Source organism: Myotis yumanensis, unplaced genomic scaffold (assembly GCF_028538775.1).
Source record: "Myotis yumanensis isolate MYYU_CA2020_CCGP unplaced genomic scaffold, mMyoYum1.0.hap1 SCAF_10, whole genome shotgun sequence".
Lineage (NCBI taxonomy): Eukaryota > Metazoa > Chordata > Mammalia > Chiroptera > Vespertilionidae > Myotis > Myotis yumanensis.
Genome location: NW_027223761.1, coordinates 34,547,981 through 34,572,213, shown reverse-complemented (window position 1 = coordinate 34,572,213; position 24,233 = coordinate 34,547,981). Strand labels below are relative to the sequence as shown.

Here is a 24,233-nt window from a genome sequence, read left to right as displayed (position 1 = left end):
AAACCCCCATTCCTCTCTTGTCCTAAAATAATGGTTTGAAAAGCACATTCAAAGTAGTTAAGTATAACATAAATATAAGCTGCTCTGGACTGGTTACTAAATGGATGAGTTATAAAGTACATTTCTTAAGACCCACTCCTCTGTGACTCAAATGTCTGCTTTCTTCTTCTTCTCCTGGGCTGCTTTATTTCTCTTCCCTTCTGCACTCGGCCTGCACACTCGGCCTGGTGTAGGTCCTCTGTTATTTTTGTGGTAACCTGACACTGCTCCTGACTGTGCCCCCTAAGTCCCTGGGGCGTGAACTGGCTGTGAGCTGAAAAGGCGGCTTGCTTCTGCTCCAGCTGCCCATATCCTGGGTAGAGCAGCTGCTGCCTCGGGGCTGTGATGCCACAGACTGGGGAGAGGGGGTGTGTGTCATCAGTAAAGACCTCCCATTGTGGCTCAATAGGTGGCAGGCCCTACCCTGAGGTGGGGGCCCTGCAGCTTTGGTGTTGAGGCTGGAGGCCAGCCAGTCAGGGTTTTGGAGACTGGAGGAAGGTTTTAGAGCCAGTGAGTTCTTTATTTTGGTCTAGAGTATGCCCCAGGCTGTCTTTGCGATTCCTTAGACAGGATGAATTTCTTAATAGTCATAACAATTGTATTAATATTTTACATTGAACTAAATTGAACAATTACTTGTTGAGCTGGAGTGGGCATGAGGTACAGAAATAAATGGCACAGAGTCCCTGCCTTCTGAAAATTTGCAGTACAGCAGGAAAGACCGATACATAAGTAGTAATCATTAATTACAGTTACATACATTTGTTCAACAGCTATTTGAGAACCTGTGCCAGGCACAGTTCTGAGATGTGTGTGCACACACATAACCACTAACCTGCAAGCATGCAGGTAAGTAATGTACATAATGACTGCCAATGATTGAGACACCTCATTTAATCTTTATAATAGGTAGGTAAAAATGATTATTTTTGTTTTGTTGATACACAGAGAGTAAGTGTATATACTGAACTGCTTTGCCATATAGACTCCAGTGAGGTCCCTGCAACTCTAGGGGTACCACTGAGAAAAATATTTAGCAAGCATTTGTTGAGTTCCGTCAATTTTCCTGGTATTGAGAGATGTTAAATGTAGGAATGTTAAGGAATTTACCAATTCGCTGTGAGACAGTATCTTACGAGAAATCCTGGGGAAGTGTACTAAGTGCGGTGTTGGAAGTTGGTTTGAGGTGCTATGGGGACACCATAGTGACTTGTCTGAGTGGAGACATCTGCTAAGGCTTCCCAGAGGAGAGGTTGCTGGCTTTGGTCTTGGAATGACTGTTCAGACATTCATCAGGCAGTGTTGCTGGTGAGAGAAGCTTCTGAGCAGAGGGACACAGGTGGCTGAAGGGGTGAAGCAGGTAGCCTGCTGTGTCTGCGCACCTTAGAGTGGTCACGTGGCTGAAATATAGGGGACTGGATGGGTGTATGAGGAGCAGGCTGAGATCAGGAGGTAAAGGCCATGGGTGCCCCATTATGCAGCTGGGTCCTAGAGTGGGGCAGGGGAGGGGGGCTGCTGAAAGATTTCAAATGAGTGTATGATAAAAGTCATATTTGTATTTTAGGAAAACTCTGGCTGAAGAATAGCATAGGAGAGTCTTGCAAAGAATGCATCTCCTAAGGATTCTGATTCAGTACTTCTGTTATCAGAGCTGAGGTTTATATGTGTCTTCCAGATGTACATCCAGGGTTGGGAACCTGGTGGAACCAGGTTGTCGGCAGTGTGGCGGTGTGGGGACTTAGGCGACATCCCAGCTCAGAAAGAAGTTGTGAGGCCCTGTCCGTGAGAGAGGAGCAAAGTTAGTGGGTTAGAGAGGAGTGGAAAGAATCTATTTGAGGGATGAAGGGATGAGTAAACATTCTTGGTGACAAGTTGCATCAGAAAGGATGGCAGAAGCCAGAAGCCTGGGATGATGGCCCAGCTTGGGTGCTGCTTCAGCCAGGTTCTCTGAGAGGAATCCCTCAGGAGGCTGTGGGATTGGTTTCCCTCACAGCCTGGAAGATGGTTTTTGGATTTTAATTGGTGCTTTTACAGACAGAGGCTTAGACACAGAGAAGTGACTTTGAAGGTGCCAGAACCCAGTATGCCATTTCTGTGAGGCACACTCACAGGCTGACTGTGAAGGTTTGGGTTTGTTTGCTTTGCCTTTGGGTCTTTTGGCCTCTCAAGTCGCATCCCTACCATTAGGCCAGTGGACTGAGAAAGAGGGAGGGCTTTAGAGGCTTTGTAGGTGTGATTGAAAACGGATTACATTTTAGAGAGAGGAATTGAGGGTTCCACCTTCCTCTACCAGTTTAGCAGAACCTGTAGAAGGAAGAGAAATGTATACCCTTCCCTCTTTTTTTTTCTCTCCTAAAGAGATGCCTTCTCTGTGTGTGTGGTGCATGCATGCATTGTGGAGCTGCAGAAGTGTTGATGGAATCAAGTTGTGGGCTTTTGACTTTTTTGCTTTATACATTTGCTGAGAGGTTTCAGGGGTGAGGAGGGAAGAGTCCGACCGTCTCCTTCAGAACACCCTGGGCCATGTAAAAGTGAAGGCAGAGTAAGGCCTGATTTCAGAATTGGCTGCCTCAACCTTTCTGTTTGTACCTCTCTGCCTGGGGGTCTTGTCCCACTGTGTGTCCTTGCAGTGCTTGTGGACCTCTCAGAGCTGGTGCTGTGCACACAGTAGGTATTCAAGTAATATTTGTTAATTGAATGAGTGTCTTATTGTCTAAAGTGGGGGACAACAGTTACTCAATTCTTTCGCCTCAGCCAGGTTCTTTCTCCTTCTGAAGTTGAACTAGGCATAAACCAGGGACCAGGACAGGGATGGAGGCCAGGGTGAGGCTCTCATCGGCCCCTGAATTTGCATCCCTCTCAGTTTAAGACCTGTTTTGCAGCTGCGCCCTCACTGTCATCATTAAATGGCAGATTGTATTTTTTATTGGAAGGGTGGGGACTCAATTGTATCAGTGAACATTGGGAACCAGAAGATATTTTTGAACATGCAATGTCATGTATTTTTGGTTAGTTGGTACATTTGCTTGTGTGGGCATGAGCTGGTGTTTGCACACAGTGTGATCATTGGCATTCCAGTCCCCATGCAGAATTTGGGATGAGAACACTGGCAGCACACAGCCCTCTTTAGGGACCAGGGAAATGGAGAGCACTTGAAAGCAAAGTCTGATGAGCATATTGGAAGAACTGAGTGACTGGGTACCTAGCGGAGTTAATCCTGTGGCTCTGGGCTGTTTAAACAAGCACACCTGTATAAACTGTCATTGTCTTTTGGTGAATTAAAACACCTTCTTAAATTTGAAATGCTTAGGGACATGCCACATTGCAACACTTGAATTTATCTAGAGAACTGGCCTTGGGACACTGAAAAGGCTTTTGATTAAAAAATTCTGATTCCAAATTTGTAAAATTATTTGTTCTTTACCCCCAATTTCTGTTGCCTTTGTATGAAACAGTACAGACCTTTTGTTATGCGGGCAGTCCCCTGCGATCTGGCGGAGCTTGCTTTTCCAACCTCTGCCCCAACCTTTCTGTTTTCTTGCTCTGCCCTTTCTTCACAACTTCCCCTCCATGGACATCTCTGAGCAGGCCTCTCAGTGCCCTTCTCCTAATCGGCCTGCTGCGTCCACTCAGGCTGTAAAACCGGCCTAAATGTCACCTCCCATGAGGCTGTTGTTGACTCACGACAGAATCCACTCCCGTTTCTGTGCTCAAATAGCACTTTTATTCCTCTTTTGACATCTTATATTCATGTACTTGTTCATTAATTCATTTACTTATGGACTCACTATTTAGACATCCGTTCGCTCATTATTTTGGGGGAACATTTACTATTTGCTAGACGTTCCGTTAAATGCCCAGGACAGAAAAATGATTAAAGGCATGGACCTCACATGGGTCTCACAAACCCACAAACAAGGGTGACAGACACATAAACAAGTCATTCCTATGCAATGAGTGAGCAAAAGTGCTACTGGCATTTAGGAAGGAGTTGGGGCTTACATCTTGAAGGATAATAACTTTGTCTTCTTGCTGGAAGGGTGCTCCTTGAGGGTAGGGAAGGTTACGCATTTACTCATCTCCATCTCTCTCTCTAGCACCTGACACCTGGGTGGGAGACATGGGAGAGGGAGATAATTATAAAACAAAAATAGTTTTCCTGTCTCATTTCAGAATGAATTTAAGGCAGCTTGCAAGGCTGTAAAATAGCATAAATTAAGAGTGGGGCAAAGAAGGAAGAAAAAGAAGGGAATAGAGGTAAGGACCTAAAGTGGATCTAGGAATGCAACCAAATTTGTCGACTAAAATAACCTCCGTGCTTTGCCTGAGGGTTCTGCCAGAGTGGCTCAATGCACCTTGATAGCCAGTGAGTAAAGAAAGTCAAGGCCTAGCTGGTTGGCCACAAGGTACAAACACATGGTGTTTGGTGTTTTATCACACTCTCCTTTTGCATTTTTATAAAGAGCAACCTATGTGATTTGATGAAGGACACCTCAACATCCTTGTAGAAAAACCAGTGACTAATTCACAGGTTGTTTTGTAGTATGCTAATGACATCACATAAAGCATAATTCAATAAAAGCAATTATTCAGAGCTCCTGGAATAAACTTTCTCTAAGGTAACTATGGAGTCGGAAGGGTACTGGATCAAACAAGTTAGTTCTGTTCTTATGCATTGTCCCACTTTTATCTAGTGTTAATGCCACATGCCACTGTCCTCAGTCCTAGAGGTCACACAAGCTCTATTTCTGCTCCCAAGGAGTTGTATGATCGTGTTTTGGGACTCAAGAAATACTATTGTATGATTTGGTTAGCATATAAGGATCTGTATGTTCAGATCCATTAGAAATGGATATTTAAAGGCATATAGGCCAGACCCAACACCCACCCTCACAAGTGATATTTCTGATGGTTGAGATGATGGAAAGGAACCAAGTGTGTAATGACAAATTGTGGTCTTGTTTACCCGAAGTTGACAGGAAACAGGAGTTCTTTCCTTCTGGGCAGGCTGGAGCTTAGGTTTTGGATCCTCTGATGCGAATGCTGATGAAATCCATGTGGATCAGTTGGATCTTTAGAGAGCAGTTGAAAGCCAGTGTATGTATTTAGTCAAAGAACCAAGGACTTGGCCCTCACAATTCAGCACTTTAAAATGCCATCTTGGTTCCAGTTTTCCGTATAGATTTGCTTACAACCTCATCCAAAGTAAATTGTGTATTTACCTGTTGCCTCTGTCTCCCACCATGCTGTCTAAATAATCCTGGGTAGATGGCCAGAATGAGAGAAGCATCCTAAGTCATAGAAGCTGGAAAACCATTTCTCTATGTAGCAGAATTAGAATTTTGCCAAAGGAGCTGCCTCTAGGCAGGTCAGATACTGGGATTCGGAGTCAGTCCAGAGTCAACATATCATTAAGTTGGCTGTCAACAGGCTGTGTAACATTGAGTGAGTCTCTACCGGCCTTCTGTAAGGAGGATGACACCCCAGGCATGACCCATGGATTTGCCACCCAGGGAACTAGCACTCTGATTGTCCCTGGCCATTTGTAGGCATTCCCTTGGGCATGGGGCTGAGATGGACCCTCTTGAAACGCTTGTCTTAAGGTTTGGCCAAAGGCAGTTTATGTATTTATCTCACTTTTTTTTTTTTTAAATATATTTTATTGATTTTTTACAGAGAGGAAGGGAGAGAGATAGAGAGTTAGAAACATCGATGAGAGAGAAACATCGATCAGCCGCCTCCTGCACATCTCCCACTGGGGATGTGCCCGCAACCCAGGTACATGCCCTTGACCAGAATCGAACCCGGGACCCTTGAGTCCGCAGGCCGACGCTCTATCCACTGAGCCAAACCGGTTTCGGCTTATCTCACATTTTGATATGTTTTGAAATATTAACTGTCTACTTTTGATTTTATATTTGTACTCATTGTCATTTAAAATGCTAAGGCATTGTGATAATGTGTTGAATCTTACCAACTAAGGAAGTTATAGTACCCATAATTTAGTGACTAAAGAGTATTATTTTCTTGGTATTTGTTTTCTTTGTTTCTGGTAAGCAGTATGATTGGTGAGTTTACCTCAAATGTATGTCCACACTACATACCTATTGGAATTGGGGAGTTAATTTTGTGGTTTTCTTTGACTGTTACACCTGTTACACCTGGGAAGGGGCTTACATGTTTTCCTCTCAAAATGTTTGCTGACAGCTACTCACTGCTAACTCTGGCATTTTTTCTCTTAGAGCAGCAAACAAACTTCTGTTTCCGGGTTTGAAATGTGTTTCCTGAGGTTAAATTGTCCACCTCCCAGGATCCATGACTTAACCTGCAAGTCATACCATCCAGCCCAAGCTCCCCTTATGAGTGCACTGTTTCAATGTCCAGTCTTCACTTTGGAATGGTCAGATGGGATAGACTGGCTGGACCTGAGTCTGTGGCTCTGTCATTTTGAAGGACTCTACTGATGAAGGAGAGCAGTGATTAGCTTGACTGGTGGTGTGGTGGGGGAAAGGAAGAGGCAGGAATTTCTGTTCTCAGAGGCTAACAGATTCATTAAGGGGATAGAGAGGTTATTCCCCTAAAGGCTGGTAATACAGAGCTGCATAGCATGAAATCAATCAAAGCCTTTCTTGAGCTGTCACCTGGGCAAGTGCTTAGGGCTGATGGAGCAGAGAATTAGAGCATCTCAGGAGGGCAATGCTAAGTCCTCTAATGGGTACCCAGCATCAGGAGCTTGGTGAAGAGGTATTGGCGTGTTGATGGATCCTGTTGATAGGGGAGTGATTTTTGAAAATGAGAAGGAGTAATTATCCACTCCTTCCTGCTGAAATTAGAGGGAGCCTGTTGACAATTGGAGTATATGACACCCAGGTTCACTGGCTGATATTGGCTCCACAGCAGATGTGGCCTCAATTCTCAGTGTCTGCATTCCCTAAAAGATCTGCTCTCTCATTGACAATGACTTACATTCTGTAGTTCTATCTCTCTGGAGGCTGCCTTCAATATTCAGGCTGCTGATCCTCGAATTTCTCAAGCCACTTGTTAGCAAGTTTGGCTAGTGTCTGAAATGGTAGGAAAATAATAACCTGCCCCATTTTACATATGCAGAAGCGATTAACCATCATTAGTGCCTGACATTCATCCCAGCTACTCAGGGAGGTGAGTCAGTATCATCACTATTCATTAGGAATTAATTAGACTGTGTTTGATGGTGTCAGTCGTGGACAAAGCTCAGCACTGCCTACATTCCTCCTTTTGAAATCCAGCCTACAGCTAGTGAGCAAGTAGTGTGAGTCTGATGTTCCTATGGGATGAGCATTCTCTCTGGAGAAATGACTCCTAGATTCAAAATCTGTTAAGTATATGACTTTAGTCAACCTCTGGACCTCATAAGGTGGGGATAATACCCAACAAGGGTAGTTCAATGATTAACTAAGAACCTCTAGGTCAGCGGTTCTCAACCTGTGGGTCGAAACCCCTTTGGGTGTCGAATGACCCTTTCACAGGGGTCGCCTAAGACCATCGGAAAATACATATATAATTACATATTGTTTTTGTGATTAATCACTATGCTTTAATTATGTTCAATTTGTAACAATGAAAATACATCCTGCATATCAGATATTTGCATTACGATTCATAACAGTAGCAAAATTACAGTTATGAAGTAGCAATGAAAATAATTTTATGGTTGGGGGTCACCACAACATGAGGAACTGTATTAAAGGGTCACAGCATTAGGAAGGTTGAGAACCACTGCTCTAGGTGAAAGCTTAGGATGCTTAGGAGCAGGATGAATTTGGATTTCGGGTACCAGTTCACTTTGGAAGTAAAGTTCCTTCATTCCTAGTCTTTTTGTTGGAGGTCAGCTTTCCTCTTATGAGAAAAACGTGTGCTTTTACTAAGATCACAGTGAACTTTGAACCATCAAATGCTTGGTTGAGTTGTCTCCTACAAATATTCCAACCATGTGATTCTCTTTCTTTAAACCCTAAAGTGGCCTCCACCTGTGCCTGCTTTCACCTTGTCCTGAGTGCTTAGAAATCTTTTTTCTTAGCTTTGCTCTCAGTGCAACTCCCTATATGTTGCCTTTTTCACTCACCTACTCTCTCAGATTTGCTTTGCTACCTTTTTAATTTATTATTATTTTTTACCTTTGTGAATTTCTTTTTTGGCCACCTCTTTAGTTTCTGGTCTTTATACCCTCACCAGTTTGCCTCCCTTATGGCTTTTCTTAAAGCTGTCATTTTTACTGGTGGCCAAAGGAAAGGGAAAGCAAAAATAAAATGTTGTATCTCCAAACTTACCATTCCACTCAAAATGTTTGTGTTAGAAGAAGCTTACCTGCTAGAGGACCCAAACCATATTTGTCCCTTTAACATGGACTATTGGTTGTCAGTAACCATGATTAATAAAGAAGAAATTGGCTCAGCCAACACTTGGTTATCCAAACTGTGTTAGACTTAAGTCTGTCTTCCTAATTTGGAGATTTCCTTTGGGCTCTTACTACTCATAAGAACCTTAGCCAGGGTCAGGGTGAAGCTTGATGATAAGTTTAGTCATGTTGTCACAGAATGTTCATGTTATCTGGTTGTTGGTTTGTACCTTCTTTCTTTTTTTGGAATATTTATTATGCCAGGTGCTGTGCTAGCATTGTGGATACTATGGTGATTTGAACAGTCCCTGCCCTCAGGGACACTGGAGTGTGAATGGGTGGGGGACAATAATAAGCCAACATACTGAGTTCTGTTAGTTGAGTCTATGGAACCACAAGGTGATGAATGACTAAGTTGGCCTCCTTCAGTGTTAATGATGGAAACTGAGGCACTCAGGGGCTACAAGTACCACATAGTTCTGGGTTACTCAGATAGAGACAGAGTCCTAACTACTCCTTTCCTTTTGCCTCAGAGAGTGTTAAGACATTGGCTAAGACAAAGCGTATGATTTTTTGTGTGACCTTCATGTTCAGTGGCATTTTATGAATCATGAGAGTTAGTTAAAACTAACCCTTTTATTTAACAGCTCTTAAATCACCCACAAGTGGGTGAGATGCTTGCATTATGAGGGATCCGCAGGAATTAAGATGGAGCAGCAGATTCCTGGGTCCTATGTCATATCCTTTGTTCATACGTTCCATGAATAGAGTTGGTGTCAGAAGCACCTGTATTTGACTCCCTCACCCCCTTCTGTTCTCAGCTCTTAAGTTAAAATGTGGATTGGTCAAATATACATATGATGTCATTCCGTTGTACTCATGTTGCTCTTTTTAGAGTGCCAGTGGGTAGTTGTAAAATAATGATCCATTTAGGAAGTGTGGCTGTTGGGCAGTTAGCAGGTCCCTGTTAACAGTTCTTTTTGGAGTTTATTATGGTGTGGCTAGGAAGAGTTTCAGAAAAAGAGGAACTTCTACAAAAGTGTTAATGATGGAAACTGAGGCACGTAGGGGCTACATGATATACAGTAGATTTTCAGCGACAAGAGTTCCCTTCTCTCCTTTTTGGCATTCATTTAGGTCTGGGATTGTTCCCTTGAACCAAACTTCCCAAAAAAATACGAAAATTATTGAACCTGTGAATATAAGTGTAGGTTTATATAAGTATTAGAAATAGAGGGGTTTGTTACAAATATAAATTTTTTATTTAGTCATCTAACGATCCTTTGTAACTTTATTTCCCAAAGGGAACCATTAGAAGAGCACCTTCATTTCTTCACCATCCCATTATCAGTAGGTATTTGGGCACTACAAGGCACATACCACTGTCTAGAGATAATGGACTTGAAAACAAATGAACATCTGGTCATGGTTTTATAGATGACAGAGCACCTTCACTCATTATCTTCACATCTTTACGACAGTCCTGTCAGATAGAGTCCCTCCACTCCTTAATGATTTTTCTATGTTGGGATTGTATTTATTATCTCCATTTTACAAATAAAATCTGATATTCTGAGAGATTAACTACTTCATTCTGGACTGCATGGCTAGTGTGTGAGCCAGGTTTGGAGTATAGATCAGTTTGAGCCTGAATATCATGCCCTACCCCCCCCGACACACACACAATTCTATGTTGTTCTTTATTTACTGAATTGTGTGAAAGTTAACTCCCTTGCTCAACGGAGGGATGAGGAGGTGGACATTAGTTCTACAGATACATAATTCACCTGATTAGATCTTATTATTTGTAATAAGCAGGTGCTTCTTGCTATGTATGTGGAAACCAGATAGATTGGGTGGGACTTAACCAATGCCACACATTTTTAGGACACTCCTAGTGTGTGGCTGATACTCTGAGCCACTAGATACAAGGACAGTTTCCAGGATGAGGTGGATTTTGAGCTGGTCTGGAAGGGACTTGAAGGATAGAATGCCAGAATGGTTATTTCAGTATCCAGTACGGGGAGCTTTTCTCAGCCAGCCCCAGTCTTGTGATTGGAAACTCTCTGCCCATACAGGGCCTCATCTTACAATTGGGTTGTAAAACCAAGGGCCTATATAACTCTGTGGATTATGTATCTGGTAGCTTCTGGGGTTTGTGTCCTGGCCCTTGTCCAGAGTAGGTAATTCCATCTTGCTGAGTTCCAGTTGACCAAATTGCAAGGGCCTGGACACAGAGTTCTTCCCTTTGCAGTAAATGAATAAAAACATGTGAGCATTTAGAACAGTGCCTGTGCTTACTAAGTGGGTGGATCAATTAATGCTAATACTGCATTCCCCAAACATCCAAGGGCTTGTGACTCCCAGCTTTAGAGGTAACTTCAAGGAACTGTCTACAAGACTCTGCTGTCTGTCTTTAAGGCAACCCACCCCTTTTTGAACAGCTCAACTAGCAGGAACTTTTTTCTCATGTTGAGCTGGAATCATCTTAGAACTTCCACAGAATGGGTCAACACCCTCTCCATGTGGCAGCCAGCTCTTCAGAGGATGCTCAGTGTCTAAGAACACTAAGCTTGCAATTATGATTCAAAAAAATCTTACCAGCTTTGAGCCATGTAGGCTAAAATAATGGGATTTATAAATAAACTCCTGTCTTTAGCTTCTAAACCAGTTGCACTAGAGAAGGGAATTCAGGAATAGGAATTGGAGTGTGGGAGCCTAGAGGTTTTGTGGATCCTAGTCAATCTCTGAGCATCATTTGTTGAGGGCCATGGACAAACTGGGATGCGTTCATGAGGGCTGAGCCAGGTATTATGTGAATTATGTCTAGTCTGGGACACAGTAGGGCTGCTCCTGTCACATATGCCATGTGCTCCTACCACATATAAATGGGTGTTTGGGTGGGAGATTTGCTTCTGCAAGGGATGGGTTAGTATAGAAGTTAACCTGTACATGGGTCTTAGCCTAGTAGATGGAAGAATTTCAATATGTCAGTGTGGAGGTAGTGGGTTCCTTGTCATTGGTGATGTCCATGTGTAGATTATATGACCAGTTGGGAAGTGTTAGAGAGGGGACTGCAAGCATTGGATTAGGGCAGTGTTGGGGAGTTTTGTCTGAAGACTCTGAGGCTCTCAGTTACATGGTGATGTTCTTTTTAGGCAAGTAAAGTTCCCCAGTCCCTTTGCCTGCCCTCACTGTCCTGGATTCTGTCCCTCTACCATAGCGGTTGCATGCTGAGTACATTACTGTTTTTCTTAAAATGTGGCTCTCTGAGCTGCCCAGAGCTCAAAGACTGGCCTTTGTTTTTTTTTATGTCTGTTGTTTTGTTTTGGGGGCGGCAGGGTGGGTTGGGGGAGGTTAGGCGGAGAGGTAGACAGCGGATTAGCCACTGCTCAAAGCATTCACTCGTATTCTCATAATTTCTCCAATAAACTGCTTTGGAGCTAGAACAGACTCTAGGGGAGCATACAGCTCAGCTTGAATTTTATAAGACTCTTAGATTAAAAAAAAAAGTAATAATTTTAGAATTCAAAAGGCCCACACTGCAGGCATTGCAGAGTTCATTTGGGGGTTAATCACAAAACCCTTTCTTGTGGCATAATTTATACCTCAACATTTGGCAGTTTTTAAAGTCCGGTGCCAATGTACACGTGTTGGTAAGAAGTAGTAAATATTTTGCTGACAAGTTCTTTGAATGATGGATCTGTGGCAGCATTTAAAGGCAGACAACCTGGGGGTTTCTTTTATCCAGGTGCTGCCAAATCTCAAAAGCTGTCAGGGTACCAAGCCAAAATCACCCACTAGTTATACCATTAATTGTGTAATGTTCTTGTGCCTCAGAGTTTCTGCACCTGGGATCTGTTGATATGCACTGGTAGGGGAGGGCAGAGGAAAGGGATACAACGGGGAGGGAGAAAGAAAGAAGACAGGCTGCTCCCTCTCAGGTAACTGCCCTGGAGCACGGAGCAGTCCCTGGTGCCTGGTGGGGCCAGCACCTGCTCCCCTTCTGGTTGCCTCTTTTGTAATGTTGTGTGGACTTGATGGGGGCAGAAGGCAGGGAATGGTAGGCCCACTAAGCTCTCTCTACTGTGACCCTGCCACCTCCCTTCTTCGATCAGTTGCCAGGAACAATTCTCCCCTTTGGGGGGAAGCCTTTGAATTAATGATCTGATGCCTTTTCAACAAAGGAATATTGATATGTTAGCGTGTGGACAGCAGGGGGTACCGGATTAGATCATTTTCACATGGGTGTTTGTGCCAGTTTGACATTCGTGTGGAAAGCTTATCCCTTTAAAACCAGAGGTTTCATGCATACTTTAAGGGGAATAAACCTTTGAGAAAGATTTCTTTTGGTTCTGTAACCTTCAGTGCTACAGAGAAAGAAATGAAAGTCTCCCCCACAGTTTTCTTATGATCAGGAATTCCGAGTAGGCTACCAGATGAAGTGCCCATGTAGGTGTAAACCATTTCTTTCTGTAAATGTGCTGGCCTCTTGTAGCTGTTGCAGGGAAGGCAGGAATGGGGACAACTTGGTCCCTGCTTCAAGGTTACAATCTAGAAGCTGAGAGTGGCAACATGACCTGACTGTTCAGGCTCAATGTCCCGCAGAGAAATGCTATGGACCGGCAGGTCCAAGTCAGCTGTCATAGTAGAGAGAGTTTTGTGATAACAAAATAATCTCCTTCCTCCTTCTACCCTGCCACCATCTCGCATCTGGGTGATCTCAGTGACAAATATTGGGATGATTTAACATTTCAGAGTTACCATGTTGGGCCACAGTGAGGCAGACATCTTTTGTTTTACTTTATTTTCTTTGAAACAAAATTGTTCTGCTATGGAGATTTGATTATTATTGAGCAGAGTGCTCCTGGTAGATAGGGGGCACTTAGTAAATGGTTTTGCATGGTTCGCTGTGAACTTGCAACTCAGAGTGAATACTATTCTTGGCTGAAAACTTTCTCTAATCTGCGAAGATTATACAGCTGTTGTCCACCATTACATTTCTGTATTGAGTGCCTAACATGAATACATAAAGAAAAAAAAGCCACTTGGATCTCAAAATTCCATATTCTCCGCTAGCAGTTATTCTCAAGCAGATCTGCCAACTGAAGAATGTGCAATGAAACTAGCAAAGAGCAGTATATTGGTGGTTACCTCATCCTTATCACACTATATTTTCATTTCTTTATTAGGTTTGTTTTCTTGAAAAGGCTCCAGGCTTCGGCTTGGAAAACCCAACCGCCAAAATTGAGCCCAGCAGCTGGAGCGGCAGCGAGAGCCCTGCCGAAAACATGGAAAGGATGAGTGACTCCGCAGATAAGCCAATTGACAACGATGCGGAAGGGGTCTGGAGTCCTGACATTGAGCAGAGCTTTCAGGAAGCCTTGGCTATCTATCCACCCTGTGGGAGGAGGAAAATCATCTTATCAGACGAAGGCAAGATGTATGGTAAGTGGTCTGGAATGCCTCTCTGAAACGCTGCAACCTGCTTTTGTATTGAAGGGTCATTGTAGCTAGCCTTCTACTTAGATCTGTTCATTATGTTGTGTTGATTGATCTTGGCAGAATTTTAGTTGGCCATCCAAGGGACTAAATCTCAACTCAAGAGGAGAATCAGTAAAGGACAGTTGGGAAATCATTCCCTGGGGGTTTCTTCTCCCTCTCCATGCTCAGTGACATTATATCAAAAGCTCTCTAGGTCCAGGTGGAACATAGATGGATGCAATGGCATTTGAGACACCAGGGTGGGGACTTGTTCTTCAGAACGCATGCCTAATGGAAGAAAGTGCAGCCGTTTACCTCCAGATAACTGAAATGGGGGCCTGCTGATGCCATATAGCTTAATTTTTTTTTTCCAGGAAGAGCTAGCAATCTAGATGTTTATATAGGAAAACTCATTTTGAAAAGTCAGCACTCTTTTCTTTTTAACATAACCCTGTATAGACTAGATAAAATATGTGTATGGCTTAATCAGATCCTTGAACCACCTGTTTGCAGCTTCATTGCTGGTTTGCAGCTGAATGGCAGACAGGGCATTAACCCCTCTCTCAGGCTATTCTCACCCATCTCCCCTTCTAGAAGGGATGCCAGGCAGTGTGTTCTGAAGGAAACCCCATGAGTGTCCAAGAGGACAAGACTGGTTGACCAGATGGCTTAGGATACCAAACTCTGGAGCTGGCCTGCTAGGGTTGGGCATTCCCCAGTCCTTCTGTTAATGCTTTTTTGGCTGCTTACCTTTTGGGAAGCAGATGGCAGGTGGTTGCTTGTATATTCTGCTTGTCTAATTGAGCACATTGAGTTGACAGAGTTTGCACTATAGCTGAGTCTAAAGAGATGCAAACAACCTAAACTCAAAGAGAACTGGCTTAGCAACCTACCTGAGGTTAACTTATCACAAGAGTGATTTATTTCTAAATAATTTGAAAGCTTTTCATAATAGGCTGTTGTACCTTTAATACTGTGCCTCCTCTATCAGGAGCCGTAGGAGGCTGCAACTCAAACTAGCACACACTGCTAAGGAGAAAGCAGATGGTGGTGCAGCTGCCACCAGCTGTGCCCCCACTCCGCCCTCCCTGTCTCCAACTTGGATGATGTAATGGAAACGAGGAAAATTTTGCTTTCTGCAACATTAGAGTCTCTAAGCCTGTTGTGTTCTCTCTCTCTCTCTTTCTCTCTCTCTCTCTCTCTCTCTCTCTCTCTCTCTCTCTCTCTCTCACACACACACACACACACACACACACACACACACATGGGTGGGGGGTAGAAATGGGAGAGAGAACCCAAACCTTCAGAATTTGTTTTATGCTCTCATGTAATCCTTTGTAGCCAGAGAAGCTTCATTGGGTCTGCTGAAATGGACCCAGGATGAAACATCACAGCTGCTGTGGGTAGAAAGTTTCAGGGCCTTTGATTTTCTGTGTGTTTGTATCTTTCCTGATCTATTCGTCCTAGGCCTGGCTGTTTGTTTTCAGGGTCTTATCTTCATACCTAAAAATGAAACCTCCCCATTTTAAAGGCAGAGAAAAGCACTTTAATCTTCAAGCCTTCTTTGAAACTGATTTTATTATGGGTAGTGAAGGTGGTTTCAGGCTACTTTACCTTATACAACTCCCATTTGTTTATCCAGAAATTGCTGTAACCTAAAATATTGGCCTACTATTGGAGATCCTGGTGGAGAATAACGACAGCCCTTTATTTGTCACAGGGAATACTGGGAAAGGCACTGTCCCTTTAGGTTTCAGGACTGAGGACATAATTCAAAGCAAAAGTTTATCTTTTCAACTTCAGTTTTGTTTTCTCCACTTGAGTGTATTTTTTTAGGTTACCAGCCATGGTAGATTTAACCACTTTGCTGATAACCTCATCATAATTACACTGTTTTGTGAAAATAATGGTGTAAGAGCGCTTGTTGGTAATTGGGTGTCAGGGGCAGCTGGTTAGGAAATAGAATGGTGAGAAGTTTTAGATTTGAGTCATCTACTGACAGTGAACTCAAACAAGCCTACCTTTGGTCTGCATCTCAGTTTTTCTCCCCTGTAAAAAAAAAAAAAGGGTAGAGTAGATGATGTCCATGGGTCCTTGGGACTTTGCCATTTTGTGATGCTGTGATTTTGTGACTTGTACCGCAGTCAGTTCATTGACCAACATGGTGCTAGTTGTGGGAGCACATCTTTAATACCCATGGTCGTCAGATTCTGAGGGCTTTTTGAGAGCACATGCTCTGTTTGGATAGTCCCCCCCCCACCCCAATGCAACCCCCCCCCCCACCACACACACACACACATACACACAAATCAGCCTTACATTTATTGACTGTGTTGGTGACCAACCTGACTTAAAAATGGGTCATCTTTTTGAGTGAGCAGCATTAGGGTTGTGTGTCCTGATATGGGGGTGCAGGAGATGCATTTGCTGCGGTGGTCCTGAAGTCACTGCACTCCATGCATCTGCCTTGGAGAGAAAACATCCCCCTGAACTTTGCTTCTACTGCTACTTCAGAAGGAAATAGCCATGGGAGATGGAACCTGGACCCCTTAAGAGGGGCTGCCCCAGGTGCCCTGGAGCTGCCTGTGACCTGCTCGTGACTTTGAGGACGAGTAAAGGTTGAGTTGGGAGCCTCCACAGTGAGGCCCCAGCCACTTGGGGATTGAGTCATGTGAGCACTGTGGGCCAGAGCTACTGTTCCTTGGCTTGCGGCCTGTTCCCCATCGTACCATAAGTGAATCAGGACACAAACCAGACCAGGAGTCGAGGTTTCTTAAGGTCCAGAGCGCATACTTTCTCTCTTAAGCATTTTGTAAATGAAAACATTGAAAGCATTTTGGATTCCATGGAGTAAAATCAAAATAATTTAATGCCTTTTAGTGGAATACCAAGTGTTTTTGACTTGAGGGGGTTATTCTGATATTTCTGAGCATTTGTAGAGTGCATTGTGATGTCACTAATCCTGAGCCATGGGAAAAGCAAGGTCAAGTGCAGCACTGATTTATTTTGGTAATGAAATTTCCTCTTTGGTTGGCAGTAGGGCAAATGCAATCTTATAGACAGAAAGAACCGAAAGCTCTCTTTATGATGAGGTTTGGGCCATCAAAAGGCTGACTTCCTTCTCTGCTCCCTTGTCTGGGGAAGCTGAGTCTTTATATGGTTGGTCCCCATGTGGACAGATTACTTCTGTCTTGGGCACCCTATGTGTAGACGGGTAATTAGGGATAATTAAGAAGAGGATGCATACTCATTCTCTCTTTTTCTCTGTGTTTTCCTTTCTGGTTGTACTTCTTTTAATTTTTATTGAATTTATTGGGGTGACATCTATATATATAAAGAAGTAATGTGCATATTAGGCCAGGACGCTGTAACGGTCACGATCAGCTCAGGAGGAGGGGCCAGGCACGGCCCAGAGCCTGAGAGAACTACACACAGGGGAGCAGCGTGGCCCCCAGCAGCCCCAGAGCAGAGGCCGGGGGTTGTGTCCAAGCCACTGCCGCCACCTGGCCCCAGCAGCTCTGGAGCGGGTTGTGTCCAAGCCGCCACCGCTGCCCAGCTCCAGCAGCCCCAGATCTGCCCGCAGAGGGAGGCCAGACTGCGGCTTAGGCCCGTTCCCCGTGGGGAGCGGGCCTACGCCGTCAGTAGGACATCCCCTGAGGGCTCCCAGACTGTGAGAGGGGGCAGGCTGGGCTGAGGGACCCCTTCCCCTCCTCCACTGGGCTTCTAGTTGGTTAATAAAATTATATAGGATTCAAGTGTACAATTCTGTAACACATCATCTATAAATTGTATTGTGTTCACTATCCCAAGTGAAGTCTCCTTCTGTCACCATTTATCTCCCCCTTTACCTTTCTATTTTGTCCCACCCCCCTTTCCCTCTGGTAATCACCATACTTGTCTGTGTCTATAAGAGTTTTTTTTGTTTCATTTTGTTTTGGTTTGTTTTTTTTGCTTAATCCCTTCACCTTTTTCACCCAGCACCCCCAACCCTCTCCACTCTGACAGCTGTCAGCCTAGTCTCTGTATCTATGAGTCTATTTTGTTTGTTTATTAGTTTTGTTCATTAGATTCCACATATAAGTGAAATCATATGGTATTTATCTTTCTCTGACTGGTTTATTTTATTTAGCATAACACTCTTCAAATCCATCCATGCTGTCACAGAAGATAAAGATTTCCTTTTTTATGGCTGGGTAGTATTCCATTGTGCAAATTACCACAGCTTTTTTTTTTTTTTTTTAACATGTCTTTATTGATTTTTAGAGAAAGAGGAAGGGAGAGGAATAGAGAAATAGAAACATCAATGAGAGAGAAACATCATCAAGTGGCTGCCTCCTACATGCCCTCCACTGGGGATCAGGCACACAACTCAGGCATGTGTTCTGACTTGGAATTGAATTGGTGACCTCTTGGTTCATGGGTCAATAATGCTCAACCACTGAGCCACACCGGTGGGGCTACCACAACTTTTTTATCCACTCATCTACTGATGGACACTTGGACTAGTTCTAAATTTTGGCTATTGTAAATAATGCTGCGGTAAACATAGGGGTGCATATATCTTTTGAATTCGTGTTTCAGGTTACTTCAGATATATTTCCAGAAGTGGGATTCCTGGGTCATAAGGCAGTTCCATTTTTAATTTTTTTAGGAACCTCCATACTGTTTCCCACAGTGGCTGCATCAGGAATGCCTGAGTGTGTGTCTGTGGCAACTGAAAACCCTGGTCTAGTTATGTAGTCACATATCTCCCATCATCAAACCACGGTAGGGACAGGAGATAACGTTCATTGATTGCTTGCTTTAGAGAAGGAAAAGTGTAGCACTTCAAATCTTGGACTTTGAAATTGATATGAATCCTGGCCCTGCCATTTGTTGATATCAGATGTTGGGCAAGTTGCTTTTCTTTTGTGTGCCTCCATTTCCTCCATTGCAAAAGGGATTTAAATAGAGCCTGTTTCAGTGGGTCAATATAAGAATGAAAACTAATTGTGATCTAGGACCTCCCCTACCACATTTGAGCAGTGTCTGGTATACAATGAGAGCTATACAAGTATTTATGAACTAAAAACAAGAGGTGTTCTCTGCCATGGACTGAATTAAAGGCTTTACATATAATTTCCATCTAATGCTCCCAACAACATTTCGAGGTGTGAGTTATGATCCCCACCTTGTAGATGAGGAAGCTGAGGCTAAGATGGGTAAAGTGGCTTGCAGGTGACCAGCATAAATGGTAGAGCTGGAAAGTTGCAAATCCAGGCCTGTCTGACTCCAAAACCTGGGCTCTTTCCACTGTGCTTTCATCCTTCCTTAGTGGAGGTCATTAAACATTAATTCAGCAAGTAGGTATTGAGCACCGCCTACATTTCAGCCCAGTGCTAGGGGTTGTCAACTGGACAGACATGGTCCCTGCCCTCGGGGAGCCATCACAAGTTCATTTGCAGGAAACACTGACCCGAGGTCAGGGCTGTGTGCCAGAGCTTTCTGGGAAGTCTGAGGGCCCTTTGAAGATGGTCACCTTCTACTTAGTCTTTTGCAGCCTATTCTTGGCCACTGATGTCCGAGGCACCTGGCCCAATGCTGGCAGGAAGAATGCTTCTCAACTAACACAGCAGGAGGATCCTGGATCACAAGGCTGGCCCTGATGGTGGCCAGGAAGCTGTCTGGAAGATGCTGGTGCCCTAGGATCCTGCTGGCAGGCTGGGCAGAATGATGGCTGGCCAGTGACTTTCTCCTTTTTCTTAGTGGGTGTCTTCAGGGTCCTTGCTTAGCACAGCTCCAGGGATGCCCCCTTTCTTGCTGGGATTCCAGGCCTACTGGTGAGCCCTAGAGAGCTGAGGTGTGAGGACTAGAGGAAGGCATCTCTGGGCCAGCCTTCTCCAATTGCTGCCCTGAGACCAGCCAGCCAGGGAAGCACAGAACTTGGAATTGCCCCTTTGCTTACTTCACACAAGCACAGGACATTAGGGAAGGGGGCCATTTTAGTGAGGTGATGGCAGAACAGACAAGGGACATCAGGTGTGAGTGTGCACTAGTTAATCAGTGTAGGCAAAGGGACAGACATCTGATCTGGAGAACTGGTCAAGGAAATGCAGGTTGTCCCTTTGTAAGACAGTGGGCTATCATGACGTAGCTTTGAGGACCAGGAAGGTGGTCTATGTCTGTGGAGGCCCTAGAGGTCCTGATACGGAAATGGCTGTACCATCTGAGTCCTGTAGGATCTCCAGGTCTTGAAAGTGTCCGTTGGGGCCTGAGATGAAGTTGTTCTTTCCATTTCTCTATCCGAATATCATGTGGCATCTTTGATTTCCTCTCTTGGTCTGACCTGTGTGTCAGGGCATTATTTCAAGTGAATTGGCCAAAAATATGAAGCACAAAGAACTGTACCCTTAGAACAGGTTGGAACCTCCGTAAGGCAGGGATCCCATCTGGCTTGTCTTGTGGGACATAGAAAGTGTCAGTAATGTTTCTTGAATATATGAATACATGAATCACTGGCTAAAACAAAAGAAGGTGAATAAATAAGCCTCTATACCCCAGGGCCTCTACTGTTGAAGGAACTGGCTAGAAAGAGAGGAATAAAAAGAGAAAGATGTTTGTATTTTAATGGTCTTTCCAGATTGGGAAGGAGGAAACCCTGGCTTTTGCTATGTGTGTTGGAAAAAGTTAGCTCAGGAGGTAGGAAAGATTTTTGCCCAAATAGGCACAGTAGTAGAGCAAGGGTTAATTCTGGAATCTTAAGCACAGATGAGTAATGAGGGATTTTGAAATAGTTTGGTTCCTGTGAGAAGAGCAAAGCCAACGTCATCAGCATTTTGATTGGGAAGTTGAGTGTGTGGGGACCATGCAGAGGTTTTTACACAAGGTGTGAGCCCTTGTGCAATCCAGGTTAAAAAAAAAAGAGCTAATTAGGATGGCTCAAGAATTGGTCATATGGGAGAAAGAGGAAAGGATGTTAAATTATTACCGAGTTATGCTTTCCAACAGCTTTGCTGGGGCAGTGGGTGAGCTCTGGGACTGAAGAAGACATGGGTTCATAAATCATTCATTGAGGGCCTGCACTGTGCTTTGACTGCAGTGGGGACAACAGATAAAAAATAATGAAAATAACTGACATGTTTGACCAGTTATATGTGCTAGGCATTTTCTCTTTGCTAGGCATTTTCTCTTTGCTTTAGAATGTGATGTCTGTTTGTTCCTCATAGCAATCCAATGACATAGATACTGTGATTATCCCCATTTTATAGCTAAGGAAGCTGAGGTGCACCAAGGTCAAGTTACTTTCTCAAGGTCACACAGTAAGTAAGTGGTGGAGCTGACATTTGAAACCAAGCCAGTCAGTACACTAACTATAATACTGACATTTAAGGAAGTATATTCTGTACCAGAGATATACACAGCTTAGTGGTAGGGCAACTCAAAGTGAGATTATTTATGATTGGGAAATGCACAAGTATGTATTTAAGAATGCAAGAGCATGGAAGAGAGACAAATGTATCTGAGCTAACTTTGAATTGGAAAAGGCCACTAAGTGTTGTTGTTGTTTTCTTTTTTAAACTTACTTTGCATATAGACCTGTTTGCAAATTTATAGAAAGTTGTGGATCTTTTCTGCAGACACATGTATATTTATGTATAGTTATAAGATGTTAGGTGCTTTCTGGAGCCCAGATTCAGACTTGTTACTTTGGATAGAGAGAGAAGGGAAAAGCATTCAAGCTTAAAGGAACAGTGTGAAAAAGGCACAGAGTTCAAAAGGGCACAGCTTTGGTGCTCTCAGAAATGAGCGTGTATGTGGAGGAGGAGGATAGATGAGCCTGGAAATGTGGGCTGCTACTGCATCCTGGAGGGCCTTGAATGCCTTCTCCTGGTGTCTGGTGCTCATTTGAGAACAGAGGGAAGGGAAACTATTACTTTTTTTTTTTTTTTTAAGGAGACAGCTGTGACTCAGCCTGTGTTTTACAAAGCCAGCTCTGAAAGCGGGAAGACAAGTTAGATGGCTATTGCAATAGTTCAGTGGGAGAAGATGAGACCTAACCACGGTATTGGCAGTGTTGGTGGGGGAAGTTTCAGAGATAGAGCCAATAGAACTGGCTGAGTGGATCTAGTTTGTGAAAGAGAAGGAGGAGTTGAAGATGATTTCAGGGTTCTGCTTCTGGGTAGTAGGGAGGATGGAGGGACTATTAAATGAAATGGGGAGTGGAGACAGGAGAAGCAGGTTTGTTGAGAGGAAAGGCGTGAAGAGTTGAGGTTTGTCATGTGCTTGAGGTACTGGGTCGCCATACAGATGAAGATGACCTGTTGAAGTTATAGTTTAGGGCTCACCATCAGAGAAGTGATCCCTGAAGCTGTGAGAGTGAGTGATATGGCCTGCGAAGGACAGGCTCACAGTGTCTCCTGATAAAACTGGCATAGATTTTAAATGGAGTGTCTGTAACCCTGAGAGAGTAAAGAGACTGCCTTTTTAAGAAGAAGGAAGACACATCAGTGGTTCCCAAGACCAACCATCGTCAGCAGAAGCTTTTGAGAAGCTTTAAAAAAAAAAAAAAGGAAAAAAAAAGGACAAAGCAGAATGGACGCAAACAAATTGAGTCAGACTCTGGGAGAATGTATGGTCTGGGAATCTCTATTTCTAAAAGCTTGGTGGGTAGTTTGGGCGATCCGCCCAGTTTGAGAGTCATTGGGTTAGAGTACAGCCTAGGTCCAAGCGAATAGGACCACATTTTTAGATTTAGAACAAATGAGCAGTGTGAGACTAACATTTGAAACAGTCTTTACAGGATTTGAGTACAGGAAATGAACTACATTATTCAGTGTATACCCCTTCTGTACCGAGAGGCAACATTACCATGTCCACTCTTTGAAGAGATTTGGCCACTTAGGGAAGGAGCCATGAGATGGTCATAAAAAGTTAAAGGAAGACATTTTAGAACAGAGTGGAGACTTGGCCATTTGGTTCGTAGGGCAGAAAATTTTATGAATCAAGGATATGTTTGATGGAAGAAAACCCAGGAGAAACTTCAAAAGGAGTAAGGTTTTGTGTGTGTGTGTGTGTGTGTGTGTGTGTGTGTGTGTGTGTTTATTCTGACGCATAATCATATGAGTAAAGGGTTCAGGGAGGGACTAATAATTGCTTTCTTCAGATGAGGACTAATGTCATGTAGGCCCAGGTGGGTCGAGGGCTTTTGAAAAATAGAGTAAGCTTAGTAGAGATTTGTGGGGAAATGGAATATCCATGGACAGGGTGAGTAAAAGAATTGCTGAGCAGTGCACCAATCTTATGCACATTTCCCTGATTCTACTTGCACTTGTGAATATGCGTGTGTGTGTGTGTATGTATGTGTGTGTGTGTGTGTAGTTCTAAACAATTATGTCACATGTGTAGGTTCAGGTATCCACTACCACAGTGAGGATATAGAACAGTCCCAACATCACAAGATCGTAACCATACCCACACTATCCTATTCCCTCCCACCCCCACCTTTTCCCTAACTCCTGGCAACCATTAATTGATGCTCTGTTTCTAAAGTGTCATTTAAAACATTTATAATAATAAAAGAGTAATATGCTAATTAGACCAGACGTCCTTCTTTCCAGACAAAGTCACAGTGGGTGGGGACCAAGGCCCTTGCATGAATTTCATGCATTGGGCCTCTACTGTTATATAATGGACTTATACAGTATGTAACCTTTTGGGATGGCTTTTTCCTTCCATTCAGCATAATTCCCTGGAGATTCATTCAGGTTGTTGAATATATCAATATTTGTTCCTTTTTATTGTTGGGTAGTAGTCCATTATATATATATATATATGTATATGTATATGTATATGTATATGTATATGTATACGTATACACACACACACACACACACACTCGCACACACGCACACTGCAGTGTGTTTAACCATTTACCTGGGCAAATGGGCTGATTCCACTTTTTGGCCATAAAATTAAGCTATTATAACCATTGATTTACAGATTTTGTGATAACATAACTTATTTCTGGGGGATAAATATCCAGGAGTACAGTTGCTAGGTCATATCATAGTTATGCCTTTAGTTTTTTATTAACTGCTCAACTGTTTTCCAGAGCAGCTGTACCATTTTATATTCTCACCTGCAATCTAGATTCTCTGCACCCTCATCAGCATTTGGTATTGTCACTGTTGTTTATTTTAGCCTTTCTGATTGCTGTGTGGTGATATCTCATGTGTTTTTAATGTAAATTTCCTTAATGACTAATGATGTGGAACATCTTTTCATGTGCTTATTTGCTACCTGTATATTCACTTCAGTGAAATGTCTGTTGGTGTCTTTTGTCTAATTTTCTAATTGG

General features: G+C 43.4%; 1 protein-coding gene across 12 annotated transcripts in view; it reads left to right on the top strand.

Annotated features, from left to right (window-relative positions):
- TEAD1 (TEA domain transcription factor 1) overlaps positions 1-24,233 on the top strand; it is a 265,123-nt gene that overhangs the window by 66,763 nt on the left and 174,127 nt on the right. For all 12 annotated transcript variants that reach the window (XM_070425275.1, XM_070425283.1, XM_070425281.1 and 9 more), the window contains exon 2: positions 13,606-13,861. In XM_070425275.1, coding sequence (XP_070281376.1) covers positions 13,705-13,861 — 157 coding nt within the window. In that variant the 5' untranslated portion in view covers positions 13,606-13,704. The remainder of the gene's footprint in view (positions 1-13,605; positions 13,862-24,233) is intronic.